This window comes from Botryllus schlosseri, chromosome 10 (genome assembly GCF_051294905.1).
Source record: "Botryllus schlosseri isolate E-star chromosome 10, Bs_hap1, whole genome shotgun sequence".
NCBI classification, from domain to species: domain Eukaryota; kingdom Metazoa; phylum Chordata; class Ascidiacea; order Stolidobranchia; family Styelidae; genus Botryllus; species Botryllus schlosseri.
The window spans coordinates 215,366-238,141 of NC_137245.1; the positions used below are offsets into that span (position 1 = coordinate 215,366).

General features: G+C 42.4%; 1 protein-coding gene across 3 annotated transcripts; it reads right to left on the reverse strand.

Moving 5' to 3' along the window:
* Positions 1 to 18,206: 18,206 nt before the first annotated feature.
* Positions 18,207 to 22,136, reverse strand: LOC145447633 (uncharacterized). 3 transcript variants are annotated; one of them, XR_013917667.1, is made up of 4 exons: positions 21,995 to 22,136; positions 21,770 to 21,932; positions 19,708 to 21,477; positions 18,207 to 19,670 (listed from the first exon to the last, which is right to left on the reverse strand). XR_013917667.1 is itself a non-coding variant. In XM_080325878.1 (3 exons), the coding sequence occupies exons 2-3, from the start codon at positions 21,886 to 21,888 to the stop codon at positions 20,955 to 20,957; spliced, it is 642 nt and encodes a 213-aa protein (XP_080182004.1). In that variant the 5' UTR covers positions 21,889 to 21,932; positions 21,995 to 22,136; the 3' UTR covers positions 18,207 to 20,954. The 3 variants fall into 3 exon arrangements, 2 of the variants coding, with proteins under 2 accessions (XP_080182004.1, XP_080182005.1); XM_080325878.1 differs by having other exon boundaries at positions 18,207 to 21,477; XM_080325879.1 differs by lacking the exon at positions 21,995 to 22,136 and having other exon boundaries at positions 18,207 to 21,477; positions 21,770 to 21,959.
* Between the last annotated feature and the right edge of the window lie 640 nt (positions 22,137 to 22,776).

Consider the following 22,776-nt stretch of genomic DNA (forward strand, 5'->3'; position numbering starts at 1 on the left):
TATAAGATGGAAATCATGTTCTAGCGCCGTATAGCTTCATCGTTGGCTGCGTAGGCTATTCCCAAATCGGCGGACATTTTTCACCAGAAAGGTATCCGATGGATTCGTAAAATCGGTTAATTCCTCACAACGCTCTGTTTGATCACTTAATATAAAACGTAGCATCAGGATATGTACAAACGAATGGACGATGGCTGTTACTGAAAAACCACACACAAGCTGTTGTCTACAATCGCGATCCTCCAATCCTAACAAGAACCGAATCTTCGACGATGCGGACAAATGCAATACACGATGGTAAATGACCTGGCGCTTTATGAATGTACGCAATGTTAGATCATCGCAATACAGTTGATAAAACCGTCCGTCCCTGTGTATGGCGGAAATATCAACAACGCGGTACCAATACCCATCATCAGTAATCCAATAAATAGCTTATGCTTATGCCTTAGAACTTCAGGATGAAATCTGGTGTTTCATTATTTGAAAATATTTGCTTTGGCTACTACAGTATGTCAATTAGTCATGTTATTGAGCGGTGTTATTTCGTCTATATATCCAGCGCAGTGCTTTTCAACCTGTGTGACGGTTCGCACTGGTGCGAATGAAAAAAATTGCAGTGCGAATGACGAAGGTGGTGCGAATAGTGCGTATGAAAATCAGGATCAAGTGCGAATGACGAAGGTGGTGCGAATGAAAATCCGGATCAAGTGCGAATGAAAATCGTGGCTTTTCTGACGTGGAATAATTCAAATAAACCTTATAGGGAATTTCAGGTCAGTGTACATTTATATTGCGACGCAATTGAAAAACTTGATACGACGCACCACTAATCTTAGCTCTCACAATCAGTAGTGAATTAATATTCCCGTACTATAATTATTACGTAACCAAAAGCCTGGTTTGGAAGCTGGTGTAGTGGCAGTATAGAGATCTCTACAATCTCTATAGTGGCAAACATACGGTAGTATATCGGCCCGTCTGAGCCTGCGAAAGGCTGGAAATATTTCTTCAAATTGACTTCCTACTTTCTTTCGCTAAACAATCATCATATCTTCGTAGTATCTGTTCGATTAGCGCGAGGTACGAAGATAAAATACCATCATCGCAGATATGGCGCGCTATGGCACGATACCTGAGTATGAACTATACGCCGCGTTCCCTCTAGGGTCCGCAACAGAGAGTCGGCGAATACGTTGGCCAGCACTTTATTGTACAACATAAACTCGAACAGACTAAGGATAACACATTGGATAAAATAAACAGCGTTGGTCGAGCAGCGTCGGTAGATCGTCAGATAAAAAGCCGGCATGCATCTAACGAAGGTCTTCTTTATATAGTCGGAATGCTGACACCGTCGCGCACAATGATCAGCAATGATTGTTAATCGTTCGTCCGACGTCGAGAGGGTATGTGCGGTACACCAATCCGCCATAAGGGTCCCCCCGCTTGGAAAAGCTTTAGGTACCGGATGAGAGCGATTCAGATCGAGGAAAAAAATCATTAGAACGGAGTGAAATAGCATAGCAACCAAGCATGTATAATACACACATCGAATAACAATCCATGTTCAGTACATACCGAAGGGTTATAAACAGTGAGACACAACAGAGCGGTAAAAAAAAATTCAAATCTGCATTTCAAACACTGGTGCGAGTACAAAATTTTGCAAGCGACTGGGTGTTCTGACAACACGACCACTATTCGTAATCGTTGTAGTTTGAGATTCGGGAAGGGTTGCGTTTTGAGCGGTATCATTAGATTGGCAGTTTTCAAAACATTGCAAGGGCAACCGACCCGGAATCAAACGATCAGTTGAGGCGTCATAAGGACCTTTACTAGTCTCGATAGTAAAACACTTCGGAGTGCGCTTCAACACTTTGTGCGGACCAGTATAAACGGGGTCAAGTGATCGGCGTGAGCCGTCGATCCTTAGAAAAACGTGGGTGCAAGTGGTTAAATTATTGGGAACCTGTGACTTTGGGTTACAGTGAAAATTAGTGGAGGTTTGACCAATGGTCGAAAAGAATCGTCTCATATTGCTCACGAAGGTGGGATTGTCGGTGCTATTCCTACACGGAACGGGATCAACTAATTGACCAGGCAAGCGTAATGAAGTACCATAAGTCAATTCGGAAGACGAGTACCCTAAATCCTCTTTTATTGCACAACGCAACCCCAAGAGTACTAAGCCTAAATTATGATACCAATCGGACGGGCTCTCCTTTGTACGCAACGCGTCTTTCAACGTGCGATTAAATCTTTCGACCATTGAATTTTGCTCAGGTTTACGGGCTAGGGTAGTAATATGATGAATTCCAAGCAATTGCATAAGTTGGGACCATTCGCTAGACGTAAATTGGCTACCTCGATCAGTTATAAGTTTCCTGGGTGCGCCGAATCTAGATATATAGCCGAGGTTAAAAGCGTCAATGACTGTCTGGGTGCGCATATCACACATAGGGATACACTCCGGCCAACGAGAAAATCTATCAATGCACATCAATAAATATGAAAAACCGCAACTGTTAGGCAAAGAAAGGATATCAACATTTACGGTATGAAAACGTTCAGAGGGCACTGGAAGGTTGGTTATTGGCGTTCGAGTATGTCGGGTTATCTTCGAGCGTTGACACGGGAGACACTGTCGAACAAACTCGGTTATATGCCGCTTCATATGAGGCCATACGTACCGGTCCGTTATCAGCTTCGTAGTCGCTCTAATGCTAGGATGAGAAATGTTGTGAAGTCCGTTGAGCACTGCGTCGCGCAAAGAATGCGGTACGAACGGGCGATGTTTGCCAGGCAGCGACCTGTCGAAAAGAACGGGGCCATGCAATCTTCGGTGTAGTCAAATCTTTGAATTCCTTCAAGATATCGTATATCGTATATCGCATATGGTTGCTTATGGTGGGGTGAGACTAAGTTAAGGCCGAAAACAGACGCACGTTTCTTCCTACCTCTCACGAGAGTGTTCGAATTTGAGTCCAACATTACGTTATTTCTAATATCGACTACAAAAGAGAATTCCTCAAGGAAATCAGCTCCTAATATCGCAATTTTTGTATCAGCTACGTAGAATACAAAATCATACGTGTGCCCGTTCGAGAGTCGGATCTTGCGAGATTTCGTGCCACGAGTCGGAATAGCGGTACCGTTCGTTGCATACAGGTTGGGTCCACGGTCTTTGTTACGACGATCTTGCCATGTGCTGGGCATGAGTGAAACGGATGCGCCTGCATCTACTAAGAAATGAGTTCCAGAAATTTCGTCCTGTACATGTAATAGAGACACATTATGAGAGTTGTGCGATACAACCAATGGATCTGTACGGCGTGGACGAAATCCTACGCCGTACCTCTGTCTAATCTGTCTAAAAAAGGACGGGCAGATTCGTAGTGAACACAACCAGGGCGACAATTTCGTGCACGATCACCAAACCGTTCGTGATAGTAGCAGAGACCACATTCCCGACTTCGCGGAGGGCCGTCAGTACGCCAGTCATTACGAGAAACGGGATTTCGATGCCTAGAGTCGGTATGCACGTCTTCGAAGCGAGGGTGGTGACGAGCCGTTACACCAGCGGCATAGGTCGGTCGTGGAGGCACATGGACAGGAAGTGTATCCCGTACAGGCGGTCGAGATTGAAGCTGCCTAACGTCACGATTCAGGCTTGAAATTTCTCTTCGCATCTGATGCAAGTCAGGGTTTCCGGGCGCTTGGTGATTAGTATGATGAGACCCCCGGGCGTAGATATTGTCAGCTCGTACAGCCAGTTCATCCGCGGTATCAGTTACGTGTGACGATAAAATATTGACCAAGGAATCAGGCAAGTGGTGCAGGAAGGCCTCCCGGAGGTAACAATCGACATCAGGCCCTCCATGGGACATTCCCGTCGCACTCCTCAGCTTCTTGAGTATCTCTGACGGTTTTAAACCACGGCAGCGTCCACTATATAGCTCTTGAACACGATCTCGTAGCGGGACAGTGTATTCATCTAGCAGGATTTGGCGTAAAATTTCAAAGCAATCGGGGTTCTCGATGCCAGGAAGACTCATTCGGATAGATTCAAGTTGGTTTCCGTCAAGGCAGCGCAAAACGTAGTTGTACCGGGCAACATCATCGTCGACACCATAAGACTGGAATCCAGCTTCTGCAGACACAAACCAGGACTCCGGTGCATGCGACCAAAATTGCACCACAGGCATAGCTCCACGCAGATGCGCGTTGAAAGGTTGGGCAGCAAAATCCTCTCGTTCATCTTGCACGGCTCGTCGTCGGCGACTTCTTGTAGACATCACGTTGAGCTAAAATCGCGTCGTCTTCAAGAGTGCGTTTGGATCACGTAAGGCGTTAGATCACGTCAGGCTTTGATCACGTCGGGGTCACCAAAAGTATGGCGCGCTATGGCACGCTACCTGAGTATGAACTATACGCCGCGTTCCCTCTAGGGTCCGCAACAGAGAGTCGGCGAATACGTTGGCCAGCACTTTATTGTACAACATAAACTCGAACAGACTAAGGATAACACATTGGATAAAATAAACAGCGTTGGTCGAGCAGCGTCGGTAGATCGTCAGATAAAAAGCCGGCATGCATCTAACGAAGGTCTTCTTTATATAGTCGGAATGCAGACACCGTCGCGCACAATGATCAGCAATGATTGTTAATCGTTCGTCCGACGTCGAGAGGGTATGTGCGGTACACCAATCCGCCATACAGACTCACATTTGCAAGTTACTGTAACGCAAATTTTAGCCCCTTAAAAGGCTATAAAACTATGGACCGCAAAGGGTATAATTTAATTTTTGGTCGACACGGTTCCAGAGCTATGCAATATTTGTTGAATTCATTGCAAAAAATCCAGCGATAATTTTCACATATCAAAGGTCCCTGTGTTGGGTACTGTAGCCAATAAGCGAGACACGCATAAAATATGACTTTATCATGAGAACGCATGATAAGATTTATACGACTGTTTTTTCTGGAAAATATGGTCGAAGACCGTTGGGACGAACTAGTGTAGGCCTGTAGGGGTGTGCACTGTGCAACGAGCGAATTCAGATCTTTGAGATTCATTCATTTCGAGGCCAACCCCTTCTGCGTCGGGGCACATGACGACGTAACGTTTTGGCGAACAAACTGCTGATAAAATGCGGCGCCAAAAACATAAGCGCCGACAAAACCTCTATCTAAAATGACCGATGCTGGATGGCCAAACCTTTCGAGATGGATTGGATATGCTCCGTTGTCGGCACGGAATAGTCCCGTACCTGCAGGGTAGACAGTAGTAGGCCTACAATTGTGATATGCAGAGAAATTTAATTCGACCTAATTTGAAATCGCGAGCGTCATACATGTTGTGTAGAGCTGTCTTGGTTAGAATCGTGGTGTTATAGGCTTCCCCGTTCTGTATGTCATACATGTCCGTCAAATCGTAGCATACAACTGTAATATTAAAAATGAATTGCTTTTCATGGGCGAGGCTCAGGTCGCGAGATGCCACAAAAACTCAAAAATTTTACTCAAAGAGCAGCTATACCGTTAACAAACTGTTATGAATTCTCCAGTTAGACCGAGCTAAAGAGTAACGTATCATAAGGTAGCGAGCTCTAATGTGCCTTGATCGTTTTGCACCTTATGTTCCAAAGACACAAGGCAAAAGCCTGAGCACAGAGATGTGGGTTTTTCATCCTTTCGACAAACTGGAGCCTCGCGGGACCTTAGTGTCAGCTCTCAAAACGATTTCTGTCAGCAAGCATATTTCACTCGCGAAAAATACGCTGTATTTTGGATAGGAGTGCAGAACAGATCTGGCCATCCAAGCACTAGTAGACGTTCCGGTACAAATTTCCAACAACATTGTTTGGCCGAGAAGAGCGTGCTTCAGTGAAATAGTTGAAAGCAAAACGAGGGAATAATGTTGACTTTTTAATGAGACACTGGATAGCTTAAGCTGCATAATAGTCAATTTGTTGCTCATCTGAACAAAATGTTGCTACATAGGCCTATCTTCATCTTCTTTATGTACAAAAGTTTTCGATTAGTTTGTGCGAATGAAATTTATTTTACAAAAAAAGTGCGAATGGAGCTCAAAAAGGTTGAAAAGCACTGATCCAGCGTATAATTCTAATATAATGTGTTGACGTAATTGAAGGCAGTATTAGGCAACCAACATCACACCCAGACCCGCGGATTGCCAGATCGCGAGCAGTTAACAAAACCGCAGGCGTCTGCAAGCAATCATCAAGCTGTCTAATCTATCGAGTAAAGACTCGAAACCGAACAACGCTCGAAATCCTACCCGAATACCAAACGATCTCTCGAATCTTGGAGTTGTATAGTTGTAGTAAAATTTGCTTTGATTAGCGTTCGGTTGGCGCCAGTGTTGCCAATTTAGCGATTTTCGCGCTAGATCTAGCGATTTTTCATCCGGTTTAGAGCCAAAAAATATGGATCTAGCGCCTAGCGATAAATCTAGCGATTTTTGAAAAGTATTTAGCGATTATTTAGCGCTTTTTTTTACGAAAATAAGTAATAAAGATCAATTCTGGCCGACGACGGCATTGGCTCTACCGGCCACCAGAGTGTGGACTCCGATGATAAATTATAGTTATTAACCTTCGGATAGATTATAGATAACTAACCTACGGTAGGTTAGTTATCTATAGATAGATACGCAACTCCCGTCGGTCACGCATGAACAAACAGTGTCACTTCTTGCTGAGTAATTTAAAAGTAGCATAATTGGCAGTGCTATATCTGGAGATCTGAGCGCTGAAATTTAATATAATTGGTGTTGATCGAAAGGTAGTGTCGCAATGATTTCGAAAATAAAAATTGAAATCTTGTCAGGACAATGGAACCACCCCGAACAGCCCGTAAAGTCTGAAAACCGGCATTGCTCCGACAATGGCACCGCCGCAAAACATAACAATGACCAATTTCGTCCAGCGAATGTTCAGATCAATGCCGATTTTCAGACTTTGGGGGCTGTTTTAAGGTCGTTCCATTGTCTTGACAAAAATTTAAGTCCTATTATCGGAATCAGTGGGACACTAGCTATAGTTTAAGACCAGTTTTATTAAATTTCCTACCCCGGGTTCGTCCTCGGAATATTTGCTTACTAAGGTCTCTGCTTATAGTGGCTGGCTAACCCGAATCAAGTCGTGTTGTGTCGGGTCAAGTCGCATGTCGTGTTCAAACACAGCTTAGACTAGTCAAGCGCATTCCCCACGGTACATAGCATCACGTATTCACGGACGCATCAAGCAAGACAAGCTTATGTAGTGAGCGGTTATGTCTGCAAACCTGGTCAGTGGTCACGCAAAGCGATCTGCTTTATCGAAATGCACTGCTGTACGTTTTGTCCCGCTTAGAGATGACTCTCACGTATTATGAATTATAAATATGATAAGTGACTTTGGACCCAGACGAGTAAAATATAGCTGAGAAGAATGCATTGATATTATGGTTCGATTTAACACCTTCAGCAATTAATGCAGATTTAGCGCTGTTTTTAGCGCTTTTTTCTCAATATTTAGCGACATCTAGCGATTTTTAACACCAGTTGTAGCGATTTTCCTTCCATCTGGGGTTGGCAACACTGGTTGGCGCTATTCATAGTTGGAGCAGCAACATGTCGGAATACCGAGTTTTTACTTCGACAAAAGGAAAACCAAAACTTGCGTACCATGGATATTCTTACCGCCGAAGCAATCAAAATATCAATTCTACCAACTGGCGATGTGATTTCAGAGGCTGTAAAGGCAGCATAGCGACTTCAAGAGACTACATAACTTGTCGTCAGGCGGTAAACGTATGACAACAGCATTGTCACGTTCCAGATCCTGCTAGAATAGAGGCACTATTGCTGAAAGATTAGATAAAGGCGGCTGCATCTCTTGCTAATGATGCTCCAAGGCGCATATACTTGGTCAAATGCTAGCGGGGGTTTCCGAGGAAGCCGCCTCCAAGACACCACAGAGGAAGAGTCTATTAAGGATGATTCAGAGACACAGGCGACGAAAAGGTGGATTTGGACCGGAGCCCTCGTCGAATGATTTTGTTATCCCGGAGAGATATAAAACGGTGTCACATGGCTCAGATGAAGTGGCATTTCTTCTACATGACGACTTCGACTTGACTGCAGTGGAGCAATGCAGTCCTCATTGAGCCATCGTATTTGCATCACGGTACATGCTTAACACACTGCAACAATCCTCCACATGGATGCTTGATGGTACATTCAAAGTTGCGCCTTCCCAGTTCTATCAGTTCTTCGCCATTAATGCTGTACTTGATGACTATGTTGTTCCATGTGTTATACGCTCTTCTTCCCAACAAGAGGTCAGAGACATATGGAAGATTGTTCAAAATATTGAAAGCAAATCAGAATGGTCTTCAACCGCAGCACGCCGTGATCGATTTTGAAATAGCTTCCACATATAGACTTCTATATAGATGCTATATCGGTTGTTTTAGCATTGCTATATAAAGACTGGCGAGTGCTATACATTGAAATATACAAAAAAAGCATATCATCACCACAGTATACTATATATAACGTTATGTAATAGCTCTTCATACATTCCAGCAGTTAATGCACAAGTTTCATTGGGAATATACGCTGAGTAATATTGGTAATATTGCAATTTATACTTGACTATCAGCCGATACTTTGATGCCAGTAAAATTGTGTCGAAAGTTACTCTTCACAGAGACAATCTGTAAAGGTCTATGACCATCAGAACTCAGCATATATCATTTTCTGACGGGTATAAATCCATGGTTTCGACGCTATTCTGCGTTTTCAGAAGAGGCCTTTGGCAAACATCAGCAACTGTTTATAATATTTTAGTGGCATATGCAGGCGTCTATCAGAGCCGCAAGAAGGTTAGCCGGGTTGGGAATCACTGGTTTAGAATCTACTTTCAGAACAAACGCTATATCCAGTATCGTGGCGTCCCCGCATCGACAACAAACTTCATTCTGCATGTGAATGCGCATGCACACTGCACAGTCTTGTGATGTGCAGGATTGAAATATACAGACTGCAATTTCCACTGATGTCATGATTCACTAACCGCAGTCGAAGCTATAGCCGTGAAATCGAGTTATTTTATTTATTAATAAAAGCATGTTGTGGTGCTTATCTCGGCGTCACCAGTGGTTCCAAATTGTCTTGGAAGCAGCATATTGAATGCACAATATCAAAACTAGCTCGGTGTGTGGGAATAATGACCCGTCTCCAATCTTTGGTTTCCAGATCAGTACTACGAACCATCTACTTCTCTCTTTTCCTCTCGCATCTGCAGTATGGAATCCTAGTATGGGGAAATGCATGTACAACATTTTTGTGCAGAATTCGAACCCTGCAAAACCGTGCGATACGGCTGATCTCATCTGTACCGTTATGTACCAATTTATCGCCTTACTACCGTAAGCATCGAATTTTGCGAGTTGATGAACTATATCGCTTCGAAGTATCAAAAGTTGTTCACAAATATTTTTCCAATAGTCTGCCTCCTGTGTTTGATGACTTTTTCATACCTGCTAAACATGTCCATTCCCATTACACGAGATCTTCGTCTAAAGGAAACGTCTACTTACCCCAACCCAATAGCAACCTAACTAAGAGATCTATCGACTACTCGGGACCTATCATCTGGAATGCATTACCATCAAGTATCCGTGAATTGCCTTATAATAGATTCAAAAAAGCCCTACTTGATCACCTCTTGTCGTTACACTAACACTGTTGCCCTACCTCGCCCAGACATTGCTTCATTGATCATTTGCTACCATTGTTGAATTTTTTTTTCTATTTTCCTTTCCTAATTAAACATTTTTTTACAGCCAAACATTTTTTACAGCCAGACTGTTCTGAGTCAAGTGTACCTGTTTGATGCTGGTGTGATCAGACTAGATGACCTCCATGGTCTTATCGATCATTCCTATCTAATACCGAATACTGTGCACGCATATTTTCTGTACCACCATCACTGCCGTTTGTTATGTATTTTGGTTCGATGAAAAATAAAGACTCTCTCTCTCTTATAACAGCGTGGTTTTTTGCATCACGTGACAACATCATCACTAACACAAGCTAACTTGCTCAAGTGTCACATGATCAAGTGACACATGCCAAAATGTGGCACATGCTAAAATGTGGCACGCTCAAGTGTCGCATATGCTCAAGTGTCGCATGCTCAATTGTGGCATTTCCAAGTGTCGCATGCCTGAGTGTCGCATGCCCGAGTGTCGCATGCCCAAGTGTCCGCGTGCTCATTTGTCACCATGCTAATATGTCACCATGCGCAAGTGTTAACATGCTGAAGTGTCCCAATCGTTATGTGCCCCCATGCTCACGTGTTACCATGCCCATATGTAACCATGTTCATTAGTCCCCATGCTAATGTGTAACCATGCTCAAGTGTCGCAAGCTAAACTGTCCCCATGCCCATGTGTCCTCTTGCTCATATTTCAACATGCCCATATGTCCCCATGCGCATGTGTCCCCATGCTAATGTGTCCCTATGCTCATGTGTCCCCTTGCTGATGTGTCCCTATGCTCACGTGTTACCATGCTAATGTGTCCTCATGCTGTAGTGTCGCATGCTCAACTGTCGTTTTGCATTGTGTCGCATGCTCATATGACGGGCAACCTCCAATTTCCTATCAGTTGGAGTTGGTCTCTGCGGCGTTTTCTCAACACAGACACTCTTTACAGGCAAATTAATGGTTGGAATTGCTCCAATTTTCAAATTGATCGATTTGTGTCCTGTTTGCAAAAGCAAATGCATTAAACCAGAGCCGGTCAACCCGTGGCCCGCGAGGTTTTGAGTGGCCCGCTTCGCTGAGCTGGTGGCCTGCGCAGTGGTTCGTCAATCGAATGTGGTCATTTGGCTGAAAAGGTTAGCCATCCTTGCATTAGACATTAAAACGAAACCCGTTTTGTCAGTCTAACCAGTCAACTACCATTGGAATCGAAATATATAGTCAAGTTAGCCTACTAATCTGTAGAACTTATGCAATGATGAAGGGTACGGTATAGAATCATTTCCTCACCTTTCAACAAATCGGATGACGCGAAATGAAGCGTCTCTGCATGCAGTAGAATTACTTAGTCTTGATGTAGTCTATCCTTAGACACATGCAATAATAGACATAGCCCAATCCAGCACCTGGCCAAACCTTACCGCGGGAAAAGGGGGTCTGGAGGGCGGGCCCCCCAGAAGTTACGGCTAGATACTTATAGGGGACCTCCCCGGCAGCCCCCAGCCCCCCCCCCCCCCCCCGTTCGTAAGGCCATCACTGGAGTTACTGTATGGTTATTATTGGGCGCTTCTTCGATATACGCCCCAGATCGAAACAGTGTTCCCCATGACACCAATGAATGTTTCACATGAACACAATAAAATTTATAAACGTCAAAATAAATTGTTTTTTGCATTTGTTGTGGGAGGGGGGGATTTTATGGTTGGGGGAGAGGGGGATATTAGGGCTGGAGGAGAGGGGGATATTGGAGTTGGAGAGGGGGTATTAGGGTTCGAGGAATGATGGATATTAGGGTTGGGACAGGGGAATATTAGGGTTGGAGGAGAGGGGGATATTAGGGCTGGAGGAGAGAGGGATATTAGAGTTGGAGAGGGGGGATATTAGGGTTCGAGGAATGATGGATATTAGGGTTGAAAAAGGGGGATATTTGTTTTGGAGGAGAGGGGGATATTAGGGTTGGGGAAGGAGGGATATTAGGGGAGGGGTTTAGAGTTAGGGTTAGGGTATCCAAGATGAGGTTTGGGGTGAAGGACACGATACCCAACCCTAATATCCCACACTCTCCCGACCGTAATATCCCACAACCCTAATCTTGGAATACCCTAACCCCAACTTTGACCCTAACCCTTCTCCAACCCTAATATCCCCCTTTCCCAACACTAATCTTGGAATACCGTAACCCACATCAACCCTCCCCCTCCCCCCAACTCTAATATCCTCTTCTCCTCCAACCTTGATAGCCCCTCCCCCAACCCTAGTCTTGGGTTATCCTAACCCCAACTTCGACCCTTACCCACATCCAACCCTAATATCCGTCTCTCCACACGCGAAAAACAATTTATTTTGACGTTTATAAAATTTGATCGTGTTCATGGGAAACACTTGCTGGTTACATGTGAAACACTGTTTCGATCTGGGGCGTATATCGAAGAAGCGCCTATTATTGGTGATACACACACGACCCCAATTCCGGTCAAGAACGCAAAAATAAAGTAGCATTAAATCGTGCACTGCGCGAATAAAATTTCAAGAATAATTTTTTTTTAATTGGAAACTGGAATTCGTCATTTTAATTTACATGTCGACGGCCGCAGGTTTCCCACCCCTGCGCTAACGTCGGGTTTTTAAAAAACGTGGTGATTCGACTGTGCGGCCCGCGGCGTCTACGAAATTTGAAAACTGATCTGCGACGCATTATCAGTTGACGACCAACGCATTATACAGTTCTCTTGCATGGCTGAAAGTCTTGATATGAGGAAACGATTTCTCCTTCCCTGTAACTCAGAACGTCACAGTCCACGCTCATGCGAAATATCTTCCACTTCATCGTCAAATATATATTCGTTGGTTAGATCAGAAGCAATCATCCTTCGAATAAGCCTGTGTTAACTATCATTGCTGCTGTTGTGTCTATGATAGAAACTAGAAGGCCAGACTCAAGCCACTATGCAAGCATGGCTATTATTCGCCTCATTAACTACTATGACTGTATACTGTATAGTCATAGTGTATACGGTGTAAGTTGTACGATGGTGGTACTGGATTTCCCTGCGAGGGATATTCTTGTCAACTCGCTGCAAAATGCCACAGATAAAGAGAAAAACAATAAATTAGATTATAATTAAAATTTAGAGTATAGAAACATTCAACAAGTTAGACTAGAATTTATTACTGGCGTTTGGTCTAATTTAATGAAGTAAGACAACTAGGCTCATCTAGATGACCACTAAGTGTGCCGGATAATATAAAAATCTGCCTCGGCGTGAATTTAAAATCCAATATCTAGATTAGGTTTTTGCGTCTGATATTCTATATACTGTGCATCGGATTACACTGGTCAACACAATTTTTGTTGACTTCTATCCGACAATTGATGCTGACTAACTTTTGGGCGCTGAATTCAAAATTGACTTCCGTTTTTCTCTATCACGTCAAGCTTTCTTGCGGGTTAGTTTAACCTACATAATAGCACTATTTTTAATATTTCCTGTTTATTGTATAAAACGTATCAAAAACCACAGGCAGTCGAAAGTAAATCAATAGACTTCATATGAACATTTGCACTGCTTTATTTCGTTGATTTAAACTGATATTGCTTTACAGGTCAAATCAAGTGCGAGTTTCAGGGTCCAAATTTACGCGAATAACTCATAAATCTGTAGCTTGTCTAGTTTCCTACTCGAGCAATAGTCAGCTAACACAGGTAAGCTCCAATCTACTCTGGTATCTTACCCCCATCATCTTCAGATGCTGAGGGAAATTTTCACCTTGTCCATCTCTGACTATGTCAAAGTTTTCATGGAAATAATTAGGATATTTTAGTTTTTTTTTAATGTCTGCTGTCCGCCTTAAACATTTGGCAGTGGTACATGTGTATCAGAGTAACATTTTATGTGCATCCTTATTGTGTGACCACTAGAAAAACACAATATTTCAACGCTAACACATATCGTGTTCGTGATATTGCAACAATTTAATGTTTCTGTATTATTCTGGAAGACTGACTGAGTGTGCAATCGGTACTGCGCCCAAGACGTTGCCATGTTGGAGAATGCCACACTTTAAGATTTTTTTTAGCTACCTATAATCATTTGTTAATCACTTGAGCAGTAAATCGGGATTCCCATCATCATACCAATGCCAGTATCACGGCAATACACAAAGATACCGAAAATAGGCCAAGAAACGGCTGCTTCTCGTGATCGAAAGTGAGATACATTCTCTACCTTGCCATTCTCTACCTTGCCATGTAATTTTTTTTATTGCGGAATCCTCAAATATGAAACTAGTTCTTTTCAAAAATATATTGCTTTTGTCTGATTTCGAATTAGAAGGGTGTTAAAATACGATTTGAAATCAACCTTTTTCGTAGAAATTCACCCCCCATACAAGTTCATTTATTTAAACTCACTCAAAATTGTTATAATCCCTCTGCCCATCTGATAATATACAATAAATAGAAGAGCCATGTCTGTAATCGATAAGTAAGTATGTTAAGTAGTTAAGTATGAATTGGATGTATATCACGCGAAGCGCCAAAATAAATTTCAGTCGAGTTCAGCTTCGCGCCCCCCTTGAAATGCTTTCACGCCCCAATAGTGGCGCCCACCAGTTTGAGAATCATTGTGGAATATACTAAGGAAAAGTTGATCAAGTCCCTCCATTATTTCAATTTTTAGTTCACATTTTATCAATATTTTTGAAAAGTTTCTACAGACCCTTGCAGGCCGAATGCAGCACGTAGTTTGCCCATCCCTGCGATAGACAAAGCTTTGCTAGTGTGACGTCATTCCAAAATGTGCTCATATCCAATTTTGAAATCCGCTGGTAGGCGCTAAAGAGCGTCCCGATTTTATGAAACAAAAATATGGTAACCCTATCGTAGAGCAAAAACTTGAAATGATAAAAGAAAACCAGCAGCATTTTTGGAATCAGCACGCCAAAATGTGCATACATCAAGTGAAAAATCAAAGTCAACAAATTTTTTTGTTCAAAATAGTTGCCCAGTGTTATTGATTCCACTAGCAGTGCTTTTCAACCTGTGTGACGGTTCGCACAAAGTCACTCAACTATGACAAGTCGTCCGACTAATAACCGCCATGTTATGAGAGTACTGGAGCGCAAAATGTTGCACAAAAGTCCGTCGGCGCTAACCTGCGGTAATGGAAAACCGTGCCAGCCGACCTTATATTTCGACTTAAATGTTGCACAAAAGTCCGTCGGCGCTAACCTGCGGTAATGGAAAACCGTGCCAGCCGACCTTATATTTCGACTTTTAACGGTCATTTCTTGAAAATTATCTGGCTGTGTGTGATATATGGAGTAAAGTATGTATTATAACGACATTGAAACGAATATGTGTAAATGGATGACCTTCATACGAAATATACCGTATATATATGATGCATTATGAATTTCGGCTTAAACCGAAAATATTACTTGTCGTGATACGGGATTATTGCTGGGCATAACAGGACCTTCCAATTATAGTGTCCTACCTCAGTCGCACGAATGCGATGTCCTGCTATCATTGGAGCTCGACTGCTCGAGCGCTCACTGACCGGAAAAACAGCATACAAGACAACTGGTTTTGTCAGCAGCATTTTCCAGGATCCTTCTTTTCCCTCTCTGATAACTGTTTTCTCTTTAGCAATAATTCACAATTTGACAGCAAATTCACTGATGATTTCTGAGATTGGCTGGTGATATTCTGGCAGCTAAATCTGTCTGATGCACAGACCCTCAAGTACCGTATAAAACTACCACCTGCCATCAAGTATTTGCAAGAAGCATGCCAGGACACATGTTGCAGTGACGTTTATTCAACAGAACAAAAGCAAAGATTTAAAAACCACAAAATTTCTCGCAATAACAATAAGCTGTTTATTAGGGTTGTTCAAAAATAACTAGATAAATTTTCATTCAACAAATTCAAAATTTTCTAGCTACATCAGTTTTGCTTCTGCAAGCTGGATTTGAACCAAGTCTGGTGTGCAACAGCAGCAAATAGACAGTAAAATTGGAAGAGAAATGTTATTTTTGTACAACCCTACCATGTATTGTCCAGTCATTTGATACACGACCTTGCAGCACACTTACCTGCATACTGTTTCTTCTCTTTGATGGCTAATGTTTTCTCTTTGGCCAGAATTCGCAATCGAATAGTGGCAAATTTACGGGTGATTTCCGAAATTGGTTGGTGGCACGTTAAATGAAATTCTGGTAAGCGAATCTTACCCATGATCATGTCTAGGAGGTTGACCTGATCATGAATTTGCTTTGTGTTTAGTCTTATTAATGCTTCAGTTTCAGTTTCAAGTGCATCTTGCGTGAACCGCCCAGACAGGACAAAATCAAGGATGCCTCTTGCACACAATCGGTCATGGATTGAAAGTATGCTTGCTGTTGAGAGTGTAATCCCGGTCTGAACTGGTTTCCATGTATCATTAGGAAACTTCATTAATTCGACAAACCTCATCACCTGCAAAATGCTCAAGGTGATGAATAGTATAACAAAGCACAAGATTACTAGCGAAATCACCTCTTTAAGAAAATTAGGCTTTTGTGCTGCATTGGCAAATAATGCCTCGCTGATGCGCCTTGCATTCACCGCATCAAACCAATTGTTAAAATACTGGCAGAAAAATGCGGTGATCAAGTCTTCTTTTTTCAAATAACCAGCATCTACCATTGTGCGAATACCAGATGATGTTCCATGACTGAGAACCTTTCAAATATCATCAGGTTTCTAACGAGTAAAAGGGTGTACAACTGTGCAATGTAAAAAATGCCTTGCCTGAGCAGCAGTCCTGACACACATCTTCTGGTATTGCGATGGCTGAATATGCTTCCTGGATAAATTAGGAGAGATTTTCAGCTGCTTTCCTTCCTGGAACTTCACTAATTCTTTTACATCTGATGAAAACACCTGCTCAATTGAAGAGTAAATACCACAGCAAATACATGTGTCTCAATGAAGTTACCTTATTTGATTCAAGTTGATACTTTTCCACAGCAAATTGAGGAATTGTAATATTATGCTTCAAAAAGGCCGACCTCAGATTTTTAGCAGATGTGGTACATCAGCTAAAAAGTTGAGTTTTTCCTAAGAAAAGAAGGGATGCTGTATTTCGCATTTCAGTTCCAATCTACAAATAGAACTAGATGATCCGATTTTGCCATAGCATTTTGCAGAGAATTTGCAGTCTTAATTGACTCTTACCCATTTGATTTGATTCCAGCTGCTTTCCACATTGCCTGGTTAGAAGAAGCCATATCAGAAACAACAGCAACCACCTTGAACTGTTTTCGAGCTAGTTGGATAACAATCTCACGGGTTATTTTCCAGAGTGTGTCACCCTTGATGGAACTTCCAGTAAAATAATATGCTGCATATGACATAACCAATTAGCAAGATAGGAAGCATATTGTATTAGGGGTCAACAATCAAAGTTTATGTTTGTTCATCTCATCACTCAAATAAATTGCAAAGTTTATAACAATGATGGGCTTTTTCAAGTCAATATTCAACGACTCACACCCAGCAAACACTAGATGTCTTTTGAACCTGTCAGGATATCTTTTTCTTGTCCAGCCAGGTTCAAATGATATCTTGTGCATGCTTTGTGCTGAAGCACGACTTAAATATATCTTTTTCATCTCCAGTCATGTTCAAATCATATCTTTGTGCAAACCTTGTGCTGAAGCACGACTTAAATATATCTTGTTCTTGTCCAGTCAAGTCCAAATCGTATCTTGTCCATACCTTGTGCTGAAGCACGAATTAACGATATCTTTTTCTGGTCCAGTCAAGTCCAAATCATATCTTGTCCATACCTTGTGTGCTGAAGCACGACATCAATATATCTTGTTCTTGTCCAGTCAAGTCCAAATCATATCTTGTCCATACCTTGTGCTGAAGCACGGCTTAAATATATCTTGTTCTTGTCCAGTCAAGTCCAAATCATATCTTGTCCATACCTTGTGCTGAAGCACGACTTAAATATATCTTGTTCTTGTCCAGTCAAGTCCAAATCATATCCTGTGCATACCATAGCAATTTGTAACGTAGCTACGTTGTAAATTGCTATCATCATCATCATTGGTTTATTAGCAATTTTATCAGTTCAATACACCACAAAAATGCGATACAATGAAAAGACAGGAAGATGTCGAAGCGACAAGGAGTAGTCTATGGAATCTGACACCCACCTTGGCCTAGGCGATGTAAAGAGGAGGCATGCACACTGAATGAAAGTAAAGAAGATAGTATAGAAAAAGAATGCGACAAGAAATAGGGCGGCATGTCATGGGAAGCGAGATCGATAGGTCAGTCGTGGTCGGGTAATCTTGAGGATGGACTGTATTTATTTAGTAGTAATTGCTTGTATTTCGACTTGAATGTGGACATGCTCGTCGACTGTCGGATGGCCGGCGGGATACTGTTCCACACATCAGGTCCCGCATATTTGATGGAACGATGATCTTTTCGGTCGATCATATGATATTTGGACGACGTGGACGCGCGTGTGTTGTACTTGTGCGCTTTTGATTCAGAGGTAAAGAAGTCATTGAAATATTCGGGGCAACGACCGCAGTGAAACTGATACATAAACTTGGCGATTTCTAGTTTCCGCATATCTTCTATGTTCAGGACGCCGAATCTCTTCAGCAGCGACTTATTGGATGGGCAGCCAGGCCCCTTCGGGGCCCTAGCTATGATTCGGAGTACTTTATGCTGTAGTTTCTGCAGTGGCTTGAGTGCAGTTTTACTGGCAGCCACCCAACAGAGGATGCCATAATGTAACTTCGATTGGATTAAGGATTTAAAGAGTATCAGAAGAACCCATGCTATGTGCATACCTTGGGCTGAACCACAACTTTTCTTGGCCAAATTTTGTCGAATGCTGAAAATATATTTGTTAGGAATATCAAATTCGATTATTGCTTCCTACTATGGTAGAGTGGTGTTTATAAATGTACAGTAGATTATATTGAACTTTTACTCTCATGGGACGATTAATCACCTGTGTTACTACCGTATGTTCTACCTAGTGTCACGCTCTTTCTTGCAATTTTGCAGACTAAAATTAAATATCATATTAGCCCGCATCCTCGCGCTCCGCCACCTCCGCTGCTTTCGGTGGTTGGGTTGTATTTGATTGGAATTGGTCGGTTCCCAAATTTTGGAAGGAAATTTGAAAGTCCGCAGAATCCGACTGGAGAATTTCCGGTTCTGCGTCCAAAAAAATTCTGCCAAAATCATGATGTCGTATTTAAGATTATAATTAAGAATGTTGCCAAAATCCGACTGTCGAAATAAATTCAGAATCCGCATCCAGTCCGGCTGAAATCCTGCTACGACTCCGGCTTCTGATCCGGAGTGTAAACGAGAGGCCATTTCTCCCTTGCGAGTTCACATAAGTTTCGGCGCGAAATACTGTCAAGGGTCGATCACACACAATGCGACCAGATCAACAGCGATCGATGCGGCGGAGCATTTCTTTGTATCTTTATCTTAATGATCGCGAGCGCGATTCCGTCCGAATGACGATGCGACGAGAGGGCGATGGTACCTATTTTGTTGTTGTGGTTGTCGTGCTGACATATCGTACGAGGGCAGTGAGCGATGCATGTGAATGGCGATTGTGGTACTAGACAAGAAAGACAGAAGGCTTTTGGTGATGTTGTTGCATAGCGATTGGTGTAATATAACTAGTCTGATTTGCACAAACTACCCATTTTGAAAATTAAGTAGTTCTATACCGGTAGCTGCGCATTTGTCAAATCCAGTAGTTAGTACAAATCTGTGTGCTGTGGTACATTTGCTTTGGGCAGAGTTGCGGGTACCTCTGTATCTTCATATCACATCAATGACTCTGTATTTATACCTTGCAGTGTATTTATACCTTGCAGTATGATATTAACTCCTGATCAGAAGCAAGCCTTGGCAATTTTGTGCATTCGAAGAAGAATGAAAAAAAAAGATGCAGGCCAGATCGATCTGGGTGCATCCTATTTTACAACGGCGGGAACAGCTAGGAGAATATCATAGGTTGGTCAAGGAATATGAATTAGAAAGAGAAGCGCATTATTTCGACTACTTTCGGATGAAACCACAGCAGTTTCATTATCTAATACAACTGATTGGAGAAGATATCGCCAAACTCGATACCAACTGGAGGAAAGCTGTTTCTGTAGAGGAAAGATTGGCTGTCACTTTGAGATTTCTCGCGCATGGGGACTCATTCAGAACAATCGCTGGATCCTATCGCCTCGGCCGCTCAACTGTATGCAACATTGTTCATGAGACTTGTACGGCGTTATGGAATAACATGCGATGGACAATTGGACATATATGAAAGCTCCATCCTCTGCTTCTGAGTGGGTTGAAATAGCAGAAAAGTTTGAAGAACTGTGGCAGTTCCCAAATTGTGTCGGAGCAATCGATGGGAAACATGTTCAGATGAAATGTCCCGCAAATAGCGGTTCATTGTTTTACAACTACAAAGGAACTTACAGTGTGGTTTTGATGGCGGTTGTTGACGCAGAGTACAGGATTCGTTTCGCTTAAGTTGGAAGCTATGGACGCGAATCGGATGGAGGAATTTTCCGCGATTCACCATTTGGGCGTGCACTAGCTGCAAATGAACTGCAGCTACCTGCAGATCGGGAAGTTAAGCCAGGAAAGCCTCCGTTACCATATGTATTTGTTGGCGATGAAGCCTTCCCCCTATCATATCACCTGATGAGACCATACCCTGGAAAGTACCTAGCCCAACCGAGATACGTTTATAATAAACGACTATCTCGGGCACGGCGTGTCGTGGAGAATGCGTTTGGCATCCTCGTCCAACGTTTCCGGATTCTACTAAAGCCTGTCCCCCTAAAGGTCGAAAATGTGGATAACATGGTCAAGGCAATTTGTTGTCTCCACAATTATCTGCTCAAACATTCGCCCAACTATACCGAATGTTCTACGGATGATATCATTCCTGAGGATCGTTCGCTGGATCATTATACCGGAAATTCCACTACTATTGCAAAAAACGTTCGAAATGCCTACACCGACTATTTCAATAGTCATCCAATCATTCACTGAATTCACTGAGTACATGTATTGGTTTGTTGTTCAATGAAAACATTACAGCTCAATGAAAACATTACAGCTGAATTCACTGAGTACATGTATTGATTTGTTGTTCAGTGAGAGCATTACGTTTCGCATTCGAAATACACTGCGTAATTTCTTCTATCACTTGAGATCTCTTAGGTTCTTCGATGGTCTTCAGTGATCCTGTGATAAATCTGGCAAAGTAGTCGAGTTCATCAGCATCTTTTTTCAAGTGTTTGAGAACAAGCGAATCAAAGTCGTCTAGCACCTCGGTACGCTTTCTCGAGGGAGTCATGCTTGTGTTCTGTGTTGAAGATAGGCTTGATATTCTTGATATTTTTGAAGAGACTGATAGGCTTGATATTTTTGAAGAGACTGATAGGCTTGAGTTTTTTGAAGAGACTGATGGCAAGGGAGAGCTAGAGCTTTCTTGTGTAGGAGATGACAACACGTCCCCGGTAGATTCCAGATCCGTAGAATTTGATTGAGCCTCGATAGCTTCAGCTTCAGGATCTAAATCTGCAGAAACAGATTCCTCCTGAACTAACTCGATCATGATCATTTTATCCATGTTACTGGATGTCCTGCAAAAAGAAGTGAATTTGTAATGTGTGCGAGAAAATCGGTAGTCAATGATTTCATAGACTCGTAATATTATTCATCATACGGCCTAATCATCCCCTTGATAACATTTTCATCAAATATAAATACACTGATTGCGATATAATGAACATATAGGCATAGGTTATTTGATGAAAGATAAATTAAATAAATATAACGGTGAAGATGGAAGTTTCGTGTTTTATTGAAAATGAGATGAAACAATAAGGACAATTCGAAGAAAGGAAGATGGTATGGTATGCGAACCAAACTTACGTTCTTGACTGCACATACGGTTCGATGAAAGCCATCTGCTTCTGAAGGGGCCACTCACTGATAAAGCTTGCCCCTGCTCCACTTTTCTTCAGTCTCTTCCCATCACGGCGATTCCTCATGTACTTCTGCCTTAAAGAGTCCCATTTAGCTTTAGCCTCTTCTGCTGTACGACAATTAATTAAAAGATAAGATAGACATAACAGTAAACAATATTTCATTTCTCACCTGGTATGTTCAAGGCCTTGCCAATGCTTGTCCAGCTCTATTCACGAAGAGAAGACTTCCTGTAGGACTTTGTCGATTGGTCATATAAATGCACATGCTGCCTGACCAACGAAATCAGCGTCTCTTCAAAATCGTACATTATTCCGGTTCTGTAAACTATTCCTGTGCGTAGTCAGCCGAAAGCTTCGCTGGAAACAAACTTTCGCGCGGTTACTGGACTCGCGCAGCCTGTTCACTGTTTTGTTCAGTGTGGCCACCTTGTTGCTGTGGTTGGAGTGAGAACGAAACCGCGCGTTGGAATGTTCGATTCAGTGTGATCGCGGCTTCAGACAAAGCGCTCTCGTAATGGAGGCTTACAGTTATGCAGTCGTATGTTAGGTTTAGTTGCGTTCTGGAATTAATCGTGGTAAATTAAGGCTCAACCAACCATATTCCTTCAGAGGATTACTGAAAACTGAACTGTAGATGGTAATTTATATATGCTTGATACGAAACATAGGTATATAGTGAATGGTATAATGTCACAAAGTATAGAACTTGGTTTGCACTTTTGCGAATATCGTATAAGTTATTGTGACAGTGCTGGATTATATAATATCATCAGATGGTGGTCGCTAAAATCATTCATTGTGATCGAATGTTCTTGTACTTTTGTCTATAATAGTGTAGTGGGAGCTCAGCTACAACGTGGTAATGCCCAGATATAAAATAAGATGGGGGAAGCACAGACGTAGGCAATACCAGAAAGAGTGGCTACGGTTCAAGCAAGCTAGAACCGCCGA